This window comes from Panthera uncia, chromosome F2 (genome assembly GCF_023721935.1).
Source record: "Panthera uncia isolate 11264 chromosome F2, Puncia_PCG_1.0, whole genome shotgun sequence".
Classification (NCBI taxonomy): domain Eukaryota; kingdom Metazoa; phylum Chordata; class Mammalia; order Carnivora; family Felidae; genus Panthera; species Panthera uncia.
The window spans coordinates 58697043-58717014 of NC_064812.1; the positions used below are offsets into that span (position 1 = coordinate 58697043).

Sequence of the window (19972 nt, forward strand, 5' to 3'; positions counted from 1 at the left end):
AAGTCATTGTTTCCTAAGTTTGTTTCCTATTAATAAAAGAAGTCAGTACATTCTTTGGCTATTTTGCAGAGCCAGCCTGAGGCAATCCAAGCTTTTGTTATTTTCTTGAACCTTAGCTCATCATTCTCTATACATACTTCCTGCCAGAGACCTAAAACTATCCCCCCAATTCCTTTCAGGGCAATGCCAGGGAAACTGTATCTTGCTGTCACCATGAAAAATTTTTCCTAAGCACAAACTGTATGATTCCATAGTTGTTCATGGGACACACTGGGATTATCCCTTCCAGATGGACTGAGGTACCCCTGAAATGCCTAGACACACATGAAGAATACAAGTGGACATCACTATTGGCTTATTTCATTTCCCCTAATGCGCTAAGACTACACTTTTCTCTTTCTCTTTAACTTTTTCTTTCTCTTTAACCTTTTAAGGCCCTGCTAATAACAATAAACAGATGCAAGGCCTAGACAACAGTTTTTTAACACACCAGCTTCTTCAAAATCAGAATAAGCATATTTAGTGCTCCCAGATCATTCAAACACCTACTACCTAGCCACGTGCCATGCTAGGAATTAGCAGGGACCTTCACCTGACTCCCACTTGTGTGCTAAAAGAGGCTGTAGAAGGCAAGACCCCCAGTGACTGGAGAAAACGGTCCATAGGAGTGATATTTCTCAGGCAGCATCCAATTAGGGAACTATGAGGAAAAGAAAGGAACCATTTTCTATCATGTAAATGCTAAGCAGAAATGTTCCAGTAGGCATTTCACACCCAAGTACATAAGCGGTTAATCTTATTAAAATAATGAGTGTGATTCATATGCATTTAAAATTAATACTAAGGTCAGATGAGGAGCTCTGAGTGTAAAGCCCAGGGTTTTCTCCAGTCCACTCCCCCAGTAACTCCCTAGTCTCTTCCCAAGTTTCTCATACAGGAAGATATGTGGGCAATGGCCACAAGTAGTCAAATGTAATGTTTACTAAGGGGACAGACAGCCATGAATTGTGTTGGAGGCACCTGGCAGTTGCCTTCTACCGCTCTTCACTATAGACTTCATTTTCCCTCTTGTGTCCCTCTTTCCTTCTCCCTGTTCCCTTTGTGTTACTTATTTCTGCCTGAAGCTAACAGTGATCATATGATGTGCTGCTGTGCCCCTGCCACTATCTGAACTGGTTTAAAACAAAGGTGATCTCTGAATTTCCAGTGGAAAATGTTGCTAACTACTCAACACTCAGCACATCCAGATAGTCTCAAATGAACAGCTATGGGCAATCACAGGCTATTACTGTCTGCTTATAGTAAGAACCTTCTCCCCCAAAATAATTCAGAACTTGAACTGACATTTTGAGTTGAAGGTCTGATTCTCTGTCACATTTACGTTATCTTGACCTTGCACACTTTAAGGATGGATTAGTTCAGGTTTTCAAATAAGTGACCTCAAAGTTACCAGCCCACAAAAACACTTTCATTATCTCCTCTCCCCACATAAACTATCCAAAGAGTAAAGTAAATTATGCTTTTTACTAATTGCCCAGGGTCATTCTCCACTGGGCCTGGAAGAGTGGACAAGGGTCTAGTTGAATAGCTGGATGAGTTGCCACCATGAGATCCCTACAAGCCTAGAAATAATTTGGTCTGGGTCTAAGTGCTAATATCATGCTGCCAAGTCTCTTTCTGAAAAGCATAAAAGCAAAATATCCCATTCCTGCGAGCAAACCAACCACAAGGGTGGTGCCAAGAACTTTTGGGGCCCTTTTCTTGGCCACCCGGAATGCTGTTGGCAGCACTGCAGAGATTAATATATTGTTGACATGTCCTAAAACCTTGTTAAATGTTTTTCTCTTCAAGACACGTTCGTAATAGGTTTCCAAGTTTGGTCGCTTTCCATTTCCCCAGTTTCTCCTCGCAAACCCCAGGAACTTCAGCCGATGCAATGTGACAGCGAGTGAAACGTCTGCCAGGGTGAAGGATTCTCCGCAGAGCCAAGGCTGGCGGCCCTCTTCTAATCAGAGAAAGGGACACGGAGAGTTAGGGGCAAGTGCTGTACAGAGAGACTCTGGCTGGCATCTTTTATCTCGGTCTTGAGGGCGAGTGTGAGTACAGCAAACGATGAAGGCCATGGTACGTTTTCTTGACAATCAAACTCAGCAAGTAATTGTATCCTAAAACAAAGCCCATGCCAATGTATCCCAAGCTAAGGGAAATTTGCTTGATATCTGTCAGTCACCTACATCCCTGGGTCAAACTAGAGCCATTTGAGCTCAAAGCCTTTCATTTTCAAAAGGATTCTGAGGAAGTGAGAGCCTCCAACCCAGAGGAGTCAACAGATCTTTCTTCCTGGTTTAGGAAAACAGCAGATAAGCTTTAGAAACACCCATAAAATTGGGCCTGAAATGTCACTCAAGTGACTGCTGCTCCTAGTTACTTATATAAAGCAGAAGTTCCTATTGGGAAGCAACTTTCACATAACATGGTCTTCAACTTTGTTGCCAATTAGAATGGCACAAATGGTCCATGTGCATGTACCTGGGCAATGGCTTGGTGATGCACTTAAGCCCCAAAGTACAATACACGGATGCTCACCAGCCAACCTGCAGATATACACAGGCCAGGACCTGTTTTATACTCCAGATTGGAAGTACTGTCCCTGCCCAGAAACTAGAGGGACCATTCAAGCAACTACTCAGGTTATTCAACCAAATGAACTACTGTAATTACAAATGTGTGAAATGGGCTAAGTAGGAATCTCCCAGCTATAACTTCAAATTGTATGGAAAAATCCCCCACCAGTCACATTTCACATATACACAGACTGGAATACCATGAGATGCCTGGGTTTTGCTGAGTTCAGTACTATTGTTGCCATGATAATTTAAACTGCCCATGAATAAAAATAATAAAAACAGATTACAGGATGTTTTTGGCAAAATCTAAAAGTATTCCCATAAATAGCCTGGTGTCCAGCAAAAGAGAAAAAAAAAACCCACAAATGAGAACCTACCTGGAGTTTCTTCATTTCTTCTTTGCAACTCAGTTTCAACCTGATCCAAGACTTTCTCCAATTCATCAAGAATTTTCTTCAAATATTTGACATTGTCATGGTCAAGAAGCTTTGACTAATTAGCAAAAATAACAAAAGAGGTTATTGATGCCTGCAAAAAAGCAATCAATATAGAGCAAAGCAGATATAAACTCTTCCAGAGCTGGAGTCTATTTATTTGAGACAATGAGAAGATACAGAATAATGTTAAAGCAAAAGCAAACTTGAGGGAAAATACTCTGGCTTGGAGAATACTCCACGGGCCAGATCCAATGCTCACTGGCAACCCCTGTGGGACCAGTGGACCAGAAATGGCAAGGAATATGAGGGGCACAAAGGGACTCCTCTCAACCCCAACTAATGAATGGAACTTCAGCAGCTTTCGAGGAATGAAGGACTGAAGGGTCAGGCATGAGGAATGCAGAGAATTAAGAAGAGTGGGTTCCTGAGAAACGGGAACTCTTGCACTTTTGGTGGGAATGCAAACTGGTGCAGCCACTCTGGAAAGCAGTGTGGAGGTTCCTCAAAAAATTAAAACTAGATCTACCCTATGACCCAGCAATAGCACTGCTAAAATTTACCCAAGGGATACAGGAGTGCTGATGCATAGGGGCACTTGTACCCCAACGTTTATAGCAGCACTTTCAACAATAGCCAAATTATGGAAAGAGCCTAAATTTCCGTCAACTGATGAATGGATAAAGAAATTGTGGTTTATACATACAATGGAATACTATATGGCAATGAGAGAGAATGAAATATGGCCTTTTGTAGCAATGTGGATGGAACTGGAGGGTGTTATGCTAAGTGAAATAAGTCATACAGAGAAAGACAGATACCATATGGTTTCAGTCTTAGGTAGATCCTGAGAAACTTAACAGAAGACCATGGGGGAGGGGAAGGAAAAAAAAAAACTTAGGCAAACCATAAGAGACTCTTAAAAAAGAATAAACTGAGAGTTGATGGGGGGTGGTAGGGAAGGGGAAGTGGATGATGGGCATTGAGGAGGGCAACTGTTGGGATGAGCACTGGGTGTTGTATGGAAACCAATTTGACAATAAATTTCATTAAAAATAAATAAAGGCAAAGATAATTCTATCAAAAAAATTCTCTTCTTTCTAAGAGTGGAAAGTAAGGGGTGCTGTGTATGAAGTCATTTCCTTTGAGAAGCTCCCTTAGCTAAGATAAGATGACGGAAGATGGGAGGTTGAGGAGTGCGAAGAGTGTTGATGTTGGCTACATTTTTAATGTGCGAGAAGCGTGCATGTATTCTTGGACCATGAGGAAAGAATCACTAGAGAGAGAAAGGCTGACTGTAACTGATGAATCAAAGCCCACGGCCTCCTTAGGAGGCAGGCAAGTCAAAATGGATTAACTGAAAATGGATTAAAGCCTTGAACATAAGATTTAAAACTAGAAAGCTCCTAGAAGGAAACATAGGTGGTAAACTCCTTGACAGGTCTTGGCAATAATTTTATGAATCTGACACCAAAAACAAAAGACACAAAAGCAAAAGTAAACAAGTGGGACAGCATCTAACTAAAAAGTTTCTGCACAACAGAGAAAACCATCAATAAAATGAAAAGGCAGACTATTAAATGGGGGAAAATACTTGCAAATTACACATATGATAAGGGCTAACGTGCAAAATATATCAAGAACTCCTAAACACAATAACAAAAAAAAACTCTGATTTTAAAACGTGCAGAGGATCTGAACAGACACTTTTCCAAAGAAGACATACAGATGGCCAACAGGTACATAAAAAGATGCTCAACATCACTAATTATCAGGGAAATGCAAATCAAAACCACAAGATATCACCTCACACCCATTAGAATGGCTATTATCAAAAAGGCAAGTAGTAAGTGGTGGGAATGTAAACTGGTACAGCCATTATGGAAAACAGAATAGAGGTTCCTCAAAAAATTAAAAACAGAACCACCAGGTGATCCAGCAATTCTACTTCTGGGTATTTATCCAAAAAAAAAAAAAAAATGAAAACACTAACTTGAAAAGATGTATGCACCCCAGGTTCTTTGCAACTTCATTTACAATATCCAAGATATGGAAACAACCTAAGTGTCCATCCATGGATGAATGAATAGATGTGGTATATACACACAATGCAGTATTATTCAAGCATAAAAAATGAAATTTTGCCATTTTCAATAACATAAATGGACCTCAAGGGCATTATGCTAAGTAAAATAGGTCAGAGAAAGACAAATACTGTGGGATCTCTCTTATATGTGATATCTAAAAGCAACAACAACAACAAGACAAAACACCAAGCTCACAGAGACAGAGAACAGATTGATGGTTACCAGAGGTGGAGGTTAGAGAAGGAAGAAATGGGTGAAAGATAAAAAGAAAAAAAAAATGAGGGAGGGGAGTATATATAGAATAAGCTTGCTAATTGCCTTATTGGTATTAAAAAACAAAAGTCAAAGGTCTAGCTAAGTGGAATACCTGAAGTGACAGATTCCCAGTACATATTATGAACTTGCTTTTTACGTTTTATAACTTTCCTTGACAACCAGCATGGGCAATACCTGCCTTTTTATAGGCAACCGTCATTAGGTTTGAATATCAAATCTAACAAAGAAAACTTCTTTCTAAAAGCAGAGCATAAGCCAAAGGTAACATGCACAGGTGACCTGCAATATTTAAGTGAAGATGTTCTAGAAATAGTGATACTTTACCAAAAGTGGAACATTTAATACAAACAGTGGATGTCAATTGAGGACAGCCTGGCTTACTCACTTTAAGTCGCTTCTGTTTTGCGATGTATGCCTCTTGTAAATCTGGGTTTTCTTCAGCAAGTTTTTTCAGTTCAGATTCTGTGTTACCAATTTGGCCTGAGAACAAAATCATTTTTGAAATAGTAAGTTATTTCCTCCCTTCTACACAAGAAACAAGGAGAAACTGGGAAACTCCATGGTAAGAACATGAGCTCTGGGATTCACCCCCTCCCTCTGCCATGGCCTTACCCTCTCTGTGCCTCAGTTTTCTCAAATGCAAGAAAATGCTTCAGTTTTAATTTCAGTTTTCTCAAATGCTTCTCAGAGCATCTGCTGCATAGGCTAAGGATTAAATGTGAGACACCCAGGAAAGCACTCAGAGCAAGGCCAGCACATTAGAAGTGCTCAGTGCTCAGTAGTTGTTCTATCTTTCAATACCTTTCAAGTTTTCTATAATGGATTTCTATATGAAGGGAAGGCAAAAGACTCATTTGAAAAAATATTAACTCTAAATGATGGAATTATAGTCATAACACTTGTTTCAAATCATATAATGAGTATTTATGTAGGGAAGGAGGAGGAACAAGAAGGTAAAGTGGGAAGAGGAAAAGGAGGACGGGGAAAGAAGAGGAGAAAAAGGTGGAAAAGTACAAAACGAAAGAAAAGTAACATTAAAAGAATTATAAAGGTGAGATATGATGTAATGGAAAGAATGTAGTTTCTGGAATTAGAAGATCTGCATTTGAGTGTTTCTAGTCAAACATCCCCAGAGTCCGACCACAGCCACCTTCCCTTACTTTCCTATCCCAGTCACATGTGCCATAGAGCACATCTCCTTCTCCACATCCCATGCACTGACCATACTCTGTCCTCAGAAAAGGAGAGAGCTGGTTATCACAACTCAAATCAATCCCAAATCATTGAATTTAGAGGTAGAATAATGGTTACACAGCCTGCAGTCTGGCTCCCTCACGTAATGAAACAAGAATTAAGGACAAGAAATGTGAACTCAGTTCCCCTTAATCCCCAGCAGTTTCCAGATTTCATGATTCTTAGTCCACATGTCTGTTAGAACATGTTATGTTCTTTTCTTTTCCACAGGCCTCTGAGTTTTATCCAAACGTGGCCCTCAAGACTAGAAGCTGGAAAATCAGCTCCTATAGATAATAAAAGTCCAGCTGAACAGCTGAAGCACATATTAATCTAGTGCATGGACCAATCTGTAACATGAGCATCCACGCAACAAACTCAACAACCCTGTGCCCAGGTCTTCATGAGATGTGCCAGGTCTCAAAAACAAATTAAAAGAAACTTGAGATAGAATTCCAAGTCTTTAAGATCATTACATACTGCGAATCCTTGTGGTTGCATAAGCTGGGATCATGGAGTCCACAGTTAGCTCAGGATGTAAAATGCAGCCATGTGTATAGGCATCCATTGGCAATGAGTCAAGAAGTTCTCGATAATGTTGTACCCGTGGATAATACATGCTTCCTTTATCAGGCATTAACCTGGGTGTTTTTTCTAAAAACATATATACAAACATTGAAGAAAAAGTTACAAATGAGATGTTACATCCAAAAGCAAAATCAAAAACCCAAATCTCCTCATCAGTGTTTTCAATATTATATCAAGGCATTTAAAAGATGGTATCTCCCCCGCCCAGATATTCAAAATTTGAAATGGGCAGATGTACGAGGCTAGATCCCAAACGATGATCACACTGCAGTTCTCTCACTTCTCTACCTTACAAATTGCTACTCAACCCTCAAGGTCCAGTTATTTATGCCAACTCCTCTGTGGAACATTCCCTAACATCCTACAACCACCAATATCTGATTGGGTCAAATGTACCTCCTCGGTACATGCAAAATACCTTGTACGTATACCTTCATAGCCTTATCACCTTAATTAGTTGTTTGTATCTTTTTGACCCATGAGCTTCTTCAGGGCAGGGAGCCTGTGACCTAGGGTCTACCACAGTGTCCATTATACTTTAGGCCATTGATAGAGGTTGGTTAGGTGAATGAAAGACCATTATGGAAAGATAAACAAGGACCACTCTTTCTGAGGTTCCAATTAATACCAAGAGTAGCCCTGCTGATGCTAGGTGAATGTGAATTGACAATCTTCACAGAATTCACCATGAATTTCTAGTATTTTATCTCTAGAAAGTGGGTTCTGCATGAATCCTCATGTGCTGGTTAAACTCTAGACTACTTGAAGGCAGGGACCATGTACTGTTCTCTGCTGAGTTCCCAGTGCCTAATATAATGTTTGGCTCATAGTAGATGTTCAGTAAGTTTCAACTAATGAACATATTCCCAAATTTCTAGTTGCTATAGAATGTTTGAGCTGGAGAAGCTCTGCAGCAGTTAACAAAGACACTGAGACATAGAGGCTGAGGCATTCTCCCCAAGATCCCACAGCTAATTAAAGGCAGAACAACAACTAAAGTCAGTAAGTCCTAATGCAGTGCTCTGTCTTATAACATTATTGTAACATCTCTAAAGGGTTCACAATTCACAGATTATCTAAAAAGAATAAATATGAACCAAATGATCCAAAGATCAGGGCTATGTCCCTTCAGAATCACTTCTTACTTTTGACCCTGAAACAGGCCATGAAAAATGCCAACAAGCTTATTCCAACAAGTAAAAGGAACAGCCTCAATTTTATTAATTTATTTCTTAGTTTGGGTTATTTAATTTAGAATCCTTTTGAGCACCCCACACTCATTTATAAGTGTTGACAATTCAGAGTTGGTTGCAGAGCATTTCAGACAAGATCTCATAATGCCATAATCCAAGTGGAACAGGTTTTTTAAGCCAACAGACTATTTCTGACTCTCTAAGAAAAAATAAGATGGATTACTCCTCAAACCAGCAGACAAATATCTAATTCCCTGCTGGGAAGTCCAACTCCGAAATCTACATTGGAATAACTGAGAATGAAGTGTCAGCCACATACTGCTTGTCAACAGTGAATTTACCCAACTAGAGCACACTTCCTTGGTGATCTTTGAGGATTTCAGTTTATCACTAAGATCCCAACCAATGCATGGTAGAAATTTCCATAAGGACAACAGACTGGAGTCCTTCTCAGGCCCTTGAAATACTAAAGAGTTCTTAACCTAATGTCCTTAAGTGCATACAAGACATAGGATTGCAAAGGAAATTGATTATATTGAAATATATTTATCAAATTATTTTTAAATTATAAAACATTAGTATGGGTGCCTTTTTTTTAACACATTAACAATATCTAGAAGCAGGTCTAATAACTACCATAATTTCAAAGTAATTATGAGCATAAGTTATTTTTAAGATATCTACAATAACTTGATATGCTATGAACATACCTGTGATTTCTATTGGTAACAAAGTCACAGGCACTCCTGATCAATTGCTGTGGTTTATCCCTACACTAGAAATGAAAGGAAGTAATGTTTCTGTTGGAAATTAGTGAAAATAAAGATATAATAATTTTTCTCCTCTAGGATCTCAAATCTCCTGAATGCTATTCATAGACCACTAAGGGCAACAGTTCTCAAAGCGTGGTCTAAGAATCCCTGGGCTTCCCCAAGACACCCTCAGGGGGTCCACAAAGTCAAAGCTACTTTCATAGTAATACTACAATGTTAATTGGTTTTTCACTCCTATTCTCTTTCAAGGATACAGCAGAGTTTTCCAGAGGCTACAGGACATGTGATGGCTCCATCACTCTGACAGTTAATGAGGTGTGGGCTTATGTATTTGCGTGTTTCAAATTTTTCTCAGTTTTAATTTCTAATTTGGTAAATGTTGATACAGCCCACAGAAACTAAAGCTCTCCAGTGTTCTCCATAACTTTTATGATAAAGGGGACTGGAAACCAAACAGTTTAAGAACCACTGCTCTGAGGGTCCAAAAACCTCAAGTTAATAACCAAAAATGGTACAGCATTTTAAAATGCTTACAAGTGGTTAAATTTATGGCCAGTGGCTCAGGCTACTTTCTGGTGCCAGGCCTGGGGCATGTCTTCAGAAGAGCATACCACTTCCTTCTGGGAAAGTGAATAAAAGCAGGAAAAACACTGTCTAGTAATTGCTTTCTGGGGAAGTTCCATCTGCCTATGCCTGAGTTCTCAAAGGAATATAAATGTTTAAATCCATGAAAATAAGTTTCTTCTACTCAAGGCACCATTACAATACAACTGTCTCCTCTAACACTTTGTCAGACAGACCATAAAATATCCACTGAACCAAAGCTCTCATCCAGCCTCACGGTCTCTCTTCCAGGACCTCCAGAGCAACACCTGCCATGTGTTGGTCATTGTCCTCCTCAACACCAAAGCACAATAGTGTCCACTGCCCCTGGAAACAGAGGTTTTCAAAAGCAATTGGGAATTTCCTTTTAATTATACAGATCTTCCCTCTCACTCTCATTCTATTTTATTTTTCAATCCTTCCATAAAGCATTTGTGTTAGAACACTAAAAGGAGAAGAAGAAGAAAAGGGATCACCTGGCTAGCTTAGAGCTATGCAATTCTTGATCTTGGGGTCATGAGATTAAGCCCCACGTTGGGTGTAGGGATTAAATAAATAAATAAATAAATAAATAAATAAATAAATAAAAACTGTTCTTGCTATTCTACCTCAGTCAGGAGCGAAAAAGCAAAAGCAATAGAAGGCCTAAAGGGGCAGGGCAAGGAATCAGGGGACTTTTAAGAAGCAGGCATTGAAAAGAGTTTCCAGCATTAGGGAATAGGGTTGCTGTACTGGAAACCAGGATTAGTGACTAAGCTGGAAGAAAAAATAAGAATAAATGAATAAATTGGCAGAAGACCTGACTTCCTAGAAGAACTGAGTAGGGGACAAAGGCAGGTCTTGTATTGCACCAAAATTTTGGCAGCAAATTAGAAACAGACGGGTAGACACAAAGCAGAAATATGAGATAACGAGAGAAAAACATAGTTTTTTAAAACCAGAAAGAAAAGACACAATGCAAGTGTTCTGCAGCTATTTAACAGGGACAAACAGTTCCCCACATTCTCAAGTCCCTATACTGCCTTGTAGAAAAACCATGGCCTTGAGCCATTAAAAAAAAATTACATTGTTTATATTACATTGTTTACCCAAGAGCAAAAATTTAAAAGAATTTAGGGTCTTACAGGCTAAGCTTCCATTATTTTACTACATTGACTGCTCTGATTTCCTACGTTCCCCAGTGATGGCAGACAAAGAAGGCATAATTATGTCTTGTTTTCAAGAAAGACTTCCCCCTAGGTCTATTTGAATAATTTTCAGTTCTTACTTACTATTAGTAGTTCAATGAAAACAGACCTCATTTCTATCTTTACTCCTTTGCTGATTTTTTAATTTTACTTAGTAGATCACTTTGTGATGACATCGATATATAAGAAGGTATGCATCATGTAGCAGAAAAAAAACTGTACCCTTCAACTAGTCAAACACCAGGCTATTAAAAAAATATAATAATGTAAATAAGTTATAACCTGAGGCAAAAGTTATGGTTACAAACTGACTACAATTCAAAGCTGTTACAACTTTGCAATGAGAACAATCAAATCTAAACACAGATGAGGAAAAAATACATAATGTCAAATTATAGAAGTTCACTATATGCAGTCATGATCTGCTGAGACAGAGACAAATTTATACCATCATTTTCACTAAGCTTTATACCTTAAATGTTTAACTTCTCTTTATTGGTATTTAAGGCTTTTAACAGAAACATTTGTAATTGGGAGCAAAACTCCTTTATCAGACAGTTTGTTCCAATTATTGTTTGCACATAATATAGAACCAGAGTCTCTGCATTTTGACACCCCTACCTGTCCACTGAAATTGGACAAATCAAAGAGGGGAGAAGAAGTTACTTTTTAAAGCCACTTTCGTTGGCACAATCATGAGTTTTAAAAGGTTCATTTTCTTTTCCTTACCACATATTTTCTCCACACTTGGTTAGAACCTTTGTGCTACTCTACAATTTCAGTAGATGTGCTAAAATACATATAAAGTAATTCAACTATTTATGAGAGGCTTTTATTAATATACAAAAATATTGTATAATTGGAATAATCGGAAACCCTTACATAAATAACTTTTTAATGTAATGGTGACTTCAGAATTAATGTTCTTTTTAAAAATCTGAGTTGATATTCAATAGATATTGACAAAGATTTTATCTACAAAATATATTTCCTAATGAGACTTATAAACAATATTTTAATATCATACCAGAATACTTTATTTCCAAACCAAATTCCATTTCCTAAGAATAAATGATGTATATACAGACCTAAGGTATCGGATATGATCTTCAGAGAACTGTTCTATATTAAATTACCAAAATTCGATATCACCATATGAGATCCTTGATTCCAAGTTACCACTGAGTCATTTGGCAATAATAAATAGTAATGTTCTAGTATTTTGTAGTTATTTCATACTCATTTTTTCAAGTTATCTAGAGGTCAAATTCACTGAATGAGGTTATGAACAGTATTAGAAATATCCAGATTTTTAAATCTATATTAATAGTGCATATATTCAATTGTTATGTCCACTGTTCCTGAGTTTCCCTAGTTTGCTTCATATCATGCCTTACCTAGTTTAATGAATTTCATGCTTTAATATATCTACTCTTCTTTACATGCACAAAGAGAAATAGGTGTCATGTACATGAAAAAGTCTGTAAAAGTGAGTAGTAATAGCACACGCATGTAGTAAAGACAGGTTTGGTATTATTTTCAAGTTTATAGAATGAAACTATCTTTTTAGATTAGTAAGATTCCAATGATTAGGAATCTTTGAAATATTCCAGGTCCTTGCACCAATTAACACCCCCAAAAAATAGCTACTAAAAGAATAAAGAGATTGTTCTTCACCAGCCCTTGGTTGAGCAGCCATAACTGAATACTTCTAAATTCTTTGTTTAACCCATGTTCTGACATCAAGAATAACACTGATATCTACATCTATAGCTTCTTTCAAAAAAAAAACACCATCATCCAATTTAGATATTAACTATTTTTAGGCTAAGACTTGAAAAAGATTGCCTTGGCTACCAGATTTCTCCCCTAATACTATTAGCTATCTAATGGACTTATCCCAAAAGCATAAGGATGTAAATAGCAATTATATACAAATGTTGAGAAATGTCTACAGGTCAGCAAGCCATCATTTTTTTTTTTTAAATTTTTTTTTTCAAAGTTTTTAATTTATTTTTTTTGGGACAGAGAGAGACAGAGCATGAACGGGGGAGGGGCAGAGAGAGAGGGAGACACAGAATCGGAAACAGGCTCCAGGCTCCGAGCCATCAGCCCAGAGCCTGACGCGGGGCTCGAACTCACAGACCGCGAGATCGTGACCTGGCTGAAGTCGGACGCTTAACCGACTGCGCCACCCAGGCGCCCCTACAAGCAAGCCATCATTTTTAGTACAATTTCTAGCTGGTAAGCAAATAAGATATGACAAATAACAGCAAAAGAGATACCAGTTGACTATATTCTTCAGGTGAATAAATTCACTTAAAGTCTCCTCTTATAATCATGGGCAACTATACATCTCATGAAATCAACTCACTCATTATTCTAAGTTGTAAATGTTCTTTTAAGTTCCACTCATAATTGAACAAAATGTTGCATATTCTGACCAGTTCACAATTTGCCATGTTCCAGATAGAACCTATACTTTTAAAACAACTTCAGATCATACCAGCCTTTTATTATTAGCTTAAATTATTGATAACTTTTTAGCAAGCTAGGTCTCCCATCCTTCATTAATGCAGCTGATTTTTAAAAATAAAATGCACATACTACATTTAGTCTTGTTAAACTTCATCTTAATTATTTTTCCCTTTTATTGTTCCATGACAAACATTTCACAAGCTAGCCGTTAACTATCCCAGCTTTTGTCATCCCTTATTTCCACAATGTCTTATTCAAGTCATTTATAGAATTGTTAGGCTCAAGTCAGAGAACAGAAACCTATAAGGACATCAGTAGAGATCCCTGTCCAGGCTCACGTCTATTTTCAAAAGTGCATTTTAATCATTTTAATGATTCATTTTCATCATTCAGAAGTATTAATTAAGCTCCTGTTAAAGAGCTTATATGAAGCACTATATGAAGAACTGGGGATTCAGCTGTTAGTGAGACAGACACTGCCTCTGACCTTATGGTGTTTACCGTGGTCTACCAGTAATTGAAATAAATGTAATAAAATTATATAGGATAAATCTTTAGCTAAATGGGCAACATGTGCAAGACATTTATAAATAAATATTCTTCAATATGGTGGTTTGAATGTACATCACTTTTATCCAGCCATATTTGGTCCTTCGTTCCGCAAGGGTATCTTCTGAGACAATCTGAAGTGCTCTACTTAAACCAAGATACGTTATATCTAGAACCATGCCCAGTACACAATAGATTCTTTTTTTTTTTTTTTTTTTTTTTTTAGGCATTAAAGCCATTCTTCAGTAATGTAAAACTTGTAAAACTTACGCTGGTCTGGTTCCTTTTAACGGAGATACTCAAAAGTTATATATGTGTATATATATATATAAAATTATATATGTGTGTATATATAAGTAATTTATAGTGCTGCTTACAGCTTAAGCAATTAACACACAGTAATCTGCATTAGTGCTTCTGAAACTTTATATATGAATCACTTAAGGATCTTGTTAAAATGCAAATTGTGATTCAAGAGATCTGCAGTAGAGTTTAGGATTCTGCATTTCTAACAAGTTTCAGGTGATACCAATGCAGCTGGTCAATGGAACACACTTTAAGTAGCAAGGATTGCTAGAGTTCACTTTACCCCATCCTTGACAATTAGGATAGTAATATCTGTCTTGTCTGGTTCTTTTCCTAATATCCATAAGTTCTTAATGACAAATATAAATTATCTTAATGATAATTGTGATAACCCACACATGTTTATTTTTTATTTTAATACTTTGGGATAAACTTCATCTGTAGACTACCTTTCATTTGGAGCGTCTGTGTGAATCAGTCAGTTGAGCATCCAATTCCTGGTTTCAGCTTAAGTCATCATCTCGGGGTTCATAAGATCAAGCTCTATACTTAGCATGGAGCCTGCTTAGGATTCTCTCTCTCCCTTTCTCTCTGCCCCTCCCCCATTCTATCTCCCTCTCTCAGAATAAATAAACATTTAAAAAGAATTAAATAGACTAGCCTTCATTTATATAACTGTTTTCTTGCTGTCTTCATATCTAAGGGTTTGGGGTCCCTTAATCTTCTTTTAACTCTTCCCAATGGAGTGACTACTCTCCTGGGAAAGAGAAAAGAGTTAGGTAAGAGTTTATTGGACTTGCTTTATGTCTGCAATTGATAAAGCTCTATCACCTAATCTAAGAGGATAAACAGAGAAGTCAAGTCACCAAGGATATGCTACAAGTTAGCCACAACTTCAGACTAAGAGCTAGGATCCTTCATTGTTTATTCTATTGATATAGCCAGAGTTAAAGTCCTTAGTTTCCATATTTTCATCTTAACATTTAGCCCACAGTGCCTTCTCCTCTGATTCCGTAAGTAGTAAGAAGAAGAATTTAATATTTCCCTTCTTTGAGTAGGGCTCAGAATGTATTTCAGTTTTGTTTTTATATAATCAAAGCAAAAGAAAAATTCTAACGAACACTTTAAGAAAGCCTAATAATCATTACCATGTCGTAAAGTAACATATTTTATATTACTGAATATCTTAGAGAAGAAAGAATGCAAGAAGAGGAGGAAGAAGTGGAGAATGGCTAGCAATAGTAGTTCAAAGGATGCCAACAAGATATTTAAGTATGATTTTCCATTTATGTATCTTTTGGAGACTTTTAATGATTTAAAACAGAATTATTATACCATGATTTTGCTTTATTCACATTATAACCACTTCTCTCAAGAAATACAAATTACTTAACAGACCTGTCCATTTCCAAAAAGCTCAAGGTTGAGAAAAATTGTCTTAAATCAATTTGCCACCATTTTCAGTACTGTCCCCAGCATATAGATATAAAGAATAGGAAGTAATTATAAAGGAGAAACAGTTCATGACACTCTTTGGTTTAGGGGCGCCTGGGTGGCTCAAGTCAGTTAAGCGTCTGACTCTTGGTTTCAGCTCAGATAATGATCTCACAGTTCAAGAGTTTGGGCCTGTGTTTGGCTCTGTGCTGACAGCGTGGAGCCTGCTTAGGATTCTGTCTCCCTCTCTCCCTGCCCCTCCCCTGCTCTCTCTCTCTCTCTCTCTCTCTCTTTCTCAAAAATAAACTTTTTTTTTAATCTTAAAAAGAAAATAACTCTTTGGTTTACACCAATGGCCAACTCTAATTAAAACCTCCAATCAGAGTCCTAGGAAACCAAACACTTGGAATAAGAATAGGGGCAGCCCACTGTCAATCTAATTCCCTGGGGTTCCCTCTACACACTTTTAGGTCCCATACCTATTTTCCTTCTAAGTACCTCAGGCACTTTTTTAGCCTAGTAAGTTCCTTTCTCAGTTTCCAGTAATGTGGGGTTATATTCTGGTTTTATCCTGCCCAGTTAACATCAATGTAACTAGTGGCAGATGGAAAGCAACTAGATCTCGTGTAGCTTCTTTTTCAGAAGAGCACTCAGCTGAAAGCTAGGAGCCTTCTGTTCTCTCAGTTGTGCCAGTGATCAGCTATATGATCTTTGGTAAATATTCAAGATATAGTTCATCTCAAAGGATTGTCATCAGGAGCAAACAAGATGATATACAAGTGGCAATGACTATGGGAGACAGCTGGTATAACATGAAGGTATGGATAGGAAAGACCTGCATCCCAGCCCCACTCTGCCATTAAATATCTGCATTATCTTGGGCAACCCCTTTGTTTCTCTTTCCTCATGTACAGTGGGAATAACTAGTCCATCATGCCTGTCTCAGATGGGTTCTTTTGAAGACTAAATATAACAGAATTATAAAGCACCTGACATAAGACAGGCTGTCAATAAATGATTATTACTTAAAAGCACTTTACAAAGTATTAAAATTCTTCACAAAAGATATAAATTTAAACTATAGAGCAAAGATCTCCACATATACCAACATTCTATTCTCCCCTGCCTACATTTGATTCCTCTTTTTTTCTCCTATGGTGTTTAAGGTGGAACTATTTGGTAGACTATATAAAGCTGATTTTCATAGTGTACATTTCAAATAATTAGGAACTTTTACTTCGAGGCTAAAAATTCATCACCACAAACCACACACCTACAGAGGTGTTTCGGAAGTGAATTTAAAAGGAAAGTTCCAACATTAAAATTTGTAGTTTATATAAAATCTTTTAAATGGAGTTACACTGGCTTACATAAATTTATGGTATTGACCTATTTTATATTTGTGTGCTTATGGAAATGGAAAAGGTTTTTAGCATGAAACCATCATCATAAAACCAAAAAAGGAAGGAAGGGAGGGAGGGAGGGAGGAAGGAAGGAGGGAGGGAAGGAAGGGAGGACATATATATTTGTGTTGAAAGTAAATCCAAGAAATCACAAATAGCCTTAACATTACCATCCAGGAAAGTCTGTTCAAGATAATCAATGATCTGAGTGGCCTCACAAATAATGTTTTCCCCGTGGATAAGGACAGGCACTTCTCCAGTTGAGTTCAAACGCATAAACCAAGGCTCATTGTGCTCACTCAGGGGCAGACTTACATCATGTTCCTCGCACTTCAATGCCTTTTCAGCAATTACCAATCGCACCTGAAAGAGTTCACACTGGTTACTACAACACATGTAGGCTTTGAATTAAATGACATCCTGGATACCATTAAGCAGACTTTCTGTGCTTCCCTTCGTTATTAATATTCTCCACATTCTTTTTAACTATTCCTAGTCTAGGAATTAACAAGTGAGATATATTCTAGCATCTTACTCATATAAATTAGGATAATAAGGAATGAAAATAATTCTGGCTATATTTATTCCACAGTGACTCTCCATCACCACTACTATCTTTGCGTCCTAAACCTAATTATGTGTCCTCCCCAGACAAGAATCTGATATATAGATGTGCTAGGCCTTGTTGACGAGAGCGAATGCGTACCAGAAAGAGTAAAAGAAGGAACTGTCAATTATGCATGTGGTTGCATGAAGGAACTTCCCTCTGCCTCACTCCCCCTAAGCCCAGGGGACAAGGCCTCCTGCCCGAATACCTAAAGTGATGCTTTTTTTTTTTTTTTTTTTTTTGGTCGCATCTCATGTGTGGCAAAGCCTGAGTCATACCCTTTCCATCCCAGACTGATCATCCGTGCTCGCTCGCAGCGCGCATCCCTGCCCTCAGGGAGCGCCTGCCCGGGTTAGGGCTTTAGAGGCCTACTTGCAGATGCGCTGGAGTACCCGAGACAGCCCTGAGGGAGCTGTCCCGGTGCTGAAACCCGAGCCGCGCCGCCCGCCCCAGCAGAGGCCTGTAATTACCTTTTGAGAGCTGAAAGAATGTGTCCAGTGGTACAGAATGAGCCTAACCTCCGCGTCCGACTTGCCTTCCGCCATCAAGGGCGCGCCCCCTCTCTGCTCGTCCTGCTTCCGAGCCATTTTGGGGTGCGCGAGTACAGTAGGGCCTTGCCCGTCGGCCCTTTATTTCTCCCACCCACACTGCCCCGCAAAGCGTCGTTAGTTTTTCCGAGTTGCCGCCCGGATCCGGGAAAGATGGGTTCGCGCGGACGAACAGACCACTGGGAAGTGTAGTTTCACCGGCAAGAAAGCTGCAGCGCCGCGTCCGCCGAGATGCGGGCGTGTCTGCGCGCCTGGAAGTCTCTGGCGTGTGGAAGACACATGGAAGGCGCAAGTGGATGTGTTTGGGGAAATAATCTAAAATTAGAGTCCCTGAATACTAAAGTTAGTAATGAATAATGTTGACTGCAAATTACTCATTGGTTTGGTAGAGTGGAGTAGAGGTTGCTCACGTATAAAAGCAGCAACTTCCTAGGATACTTAGGTTTCCTCTTGGAGGGTTTGTGCCCCAAGCGGAAAGGAAGCTCTGGTTGACAAAACAGGGTGAAGATCCGTGAGTTTTCATTAGAAGATGCTCTTATGGAGTCATGCAAAGGAATAATAATAAATGATAATAGATCTCATAACCAACGACGACTTAAAACAGCCTAGTTGTTAAACACAGAATTTTTAAAGCAGAACTACCCCGGTTCATGTACTGGTTTTTGAAGTGGAGGTGATAATTCTCTTTAACCCATAAGGTTTTCCTGACAAATAAGTAAATACAATGTTAAACCCTCAAAATAGCCTGACATGATGTAGACAATAATATTCACAAGTTCGGTTGCTTTATAATATCCTCTTCATAGCCAGAGTGAAAACCATAATTTTATACTAGTTATTATTGTAGATCTCTTAAAATTTGGCATAATATTAAATTAATAAAAATTCTCCATTAGCCAATGTGTTAATATGACCATAAAATGAATGTTTGTATAACTCATTCGGTAAATCCTTACTGAACACCTACTACATTCCAAGCAATGCAGTAGGCTCTGAGAATACAAAGACCCAGCACTCAAGAAATGTCTGGTGGCAGAGACAACAATATCAATAGACAACACAATAGAGATGAGAACTGTCAGCCTTAGAATGAACACAAGGTTCTATAAGAAAAGAGAGGCAAGTATGCAACTCAGGTCAAAAAGGAAAGACAAAATCTCATGAGGTCTTTCCTCCCCTTTACAACACTTCACTGTTCTTTATAATTCTTTTATAATTTTTAAAGATTTTAAAATGTCTTTTTATGGATATAAGCTATGGGTTAATAAATTAATATGTTAATTCAATATGCAAAATGACCCTTACTAAACTTGTTTTTTTTTTTTTTAATCAGTTCACTCTTTATAGTAGAAGAGGGAAAAGTAAGACTTTGAAATGAGACAGAGTGAGGTTTAAATTCTGGCTCCACCCCTAACTTGACCTCTCCTGAGACTTCACTTTGTCATGTGTAAAATATGGATATATAAAAATATATGGCTGCTGTGGGAATTTAGTAAGAGAATGTATATAAAACACTTAGGATATTGCCTGGAATATAGCGGTTGATGAAAGTATATGTGGAAACCTCCTCCGTGAGATTAAGAGGATATGATATACTTTCAAAATTTTTACAACTACCTATATAATCCTCCATTTCCATTCCTCTT

At 38.1% G+C, this 19972-nt stretch overlaps 1 protein-coding gene across 1 annotated transcript; it reads right to left on the minus strand.

Annotated features, from left to right (window-relative positions):
• Positions 1–442: 442 nt before the first annotated feature.
• On the minus strand, positions 443–18403 carry GDAP1 (ganglioside induced differentiation associated protein 1). The gene is made up of 6 exons (XM_049633238.1): positions 18249–18403; positions 17342–17534; positions 7138–7311; positions 5810–5904; positions 3005–3119; positions 443–2005 (listed from the first exon to the last, which is right to left on the minus strand). Exons 1-6 carry the CDS (start codon positions 18363–18365, stop codon positions 1623–1625), a joined length of 1077 nt encoding a protein of 358 aa, XP_049489195.1. The 5' UTR covers positions 18366–18403; the 3' UTR covers positions 443–1622.
• Between the last annotated feature and the right edge of the window lie 1569 nt (positions 18404–19972).

What these genes read in the sequence shown, in the direction of transcription:
- GDAP1 (XM_049633238.1), bottom strand. Translation starts at nt 18,365, where the DNA reads ATGGCTCGGAAGCAGGACGAGCAGAGAGGGGGCGCGCCCTTGATGGCG. An exon ending in ATTCTTTCAGCTCTCAAAAG is followed by an intron (nt 17,535 to 18,248) that starts GTAATTACAGGC and finishes GAACTCTTTCAG; the next exon opens with GTGCGATTGGTAATTGCTGA. An exon ending in AAGAAATGAAGAAACTCCAG is followed by an intron (nt 2,006 to 3,004) that starts GTAGGTTCTCAT and finishes TTCTCTGATTAG; the next exon opens with AAGAGGGCCGCCAGCCTTGG.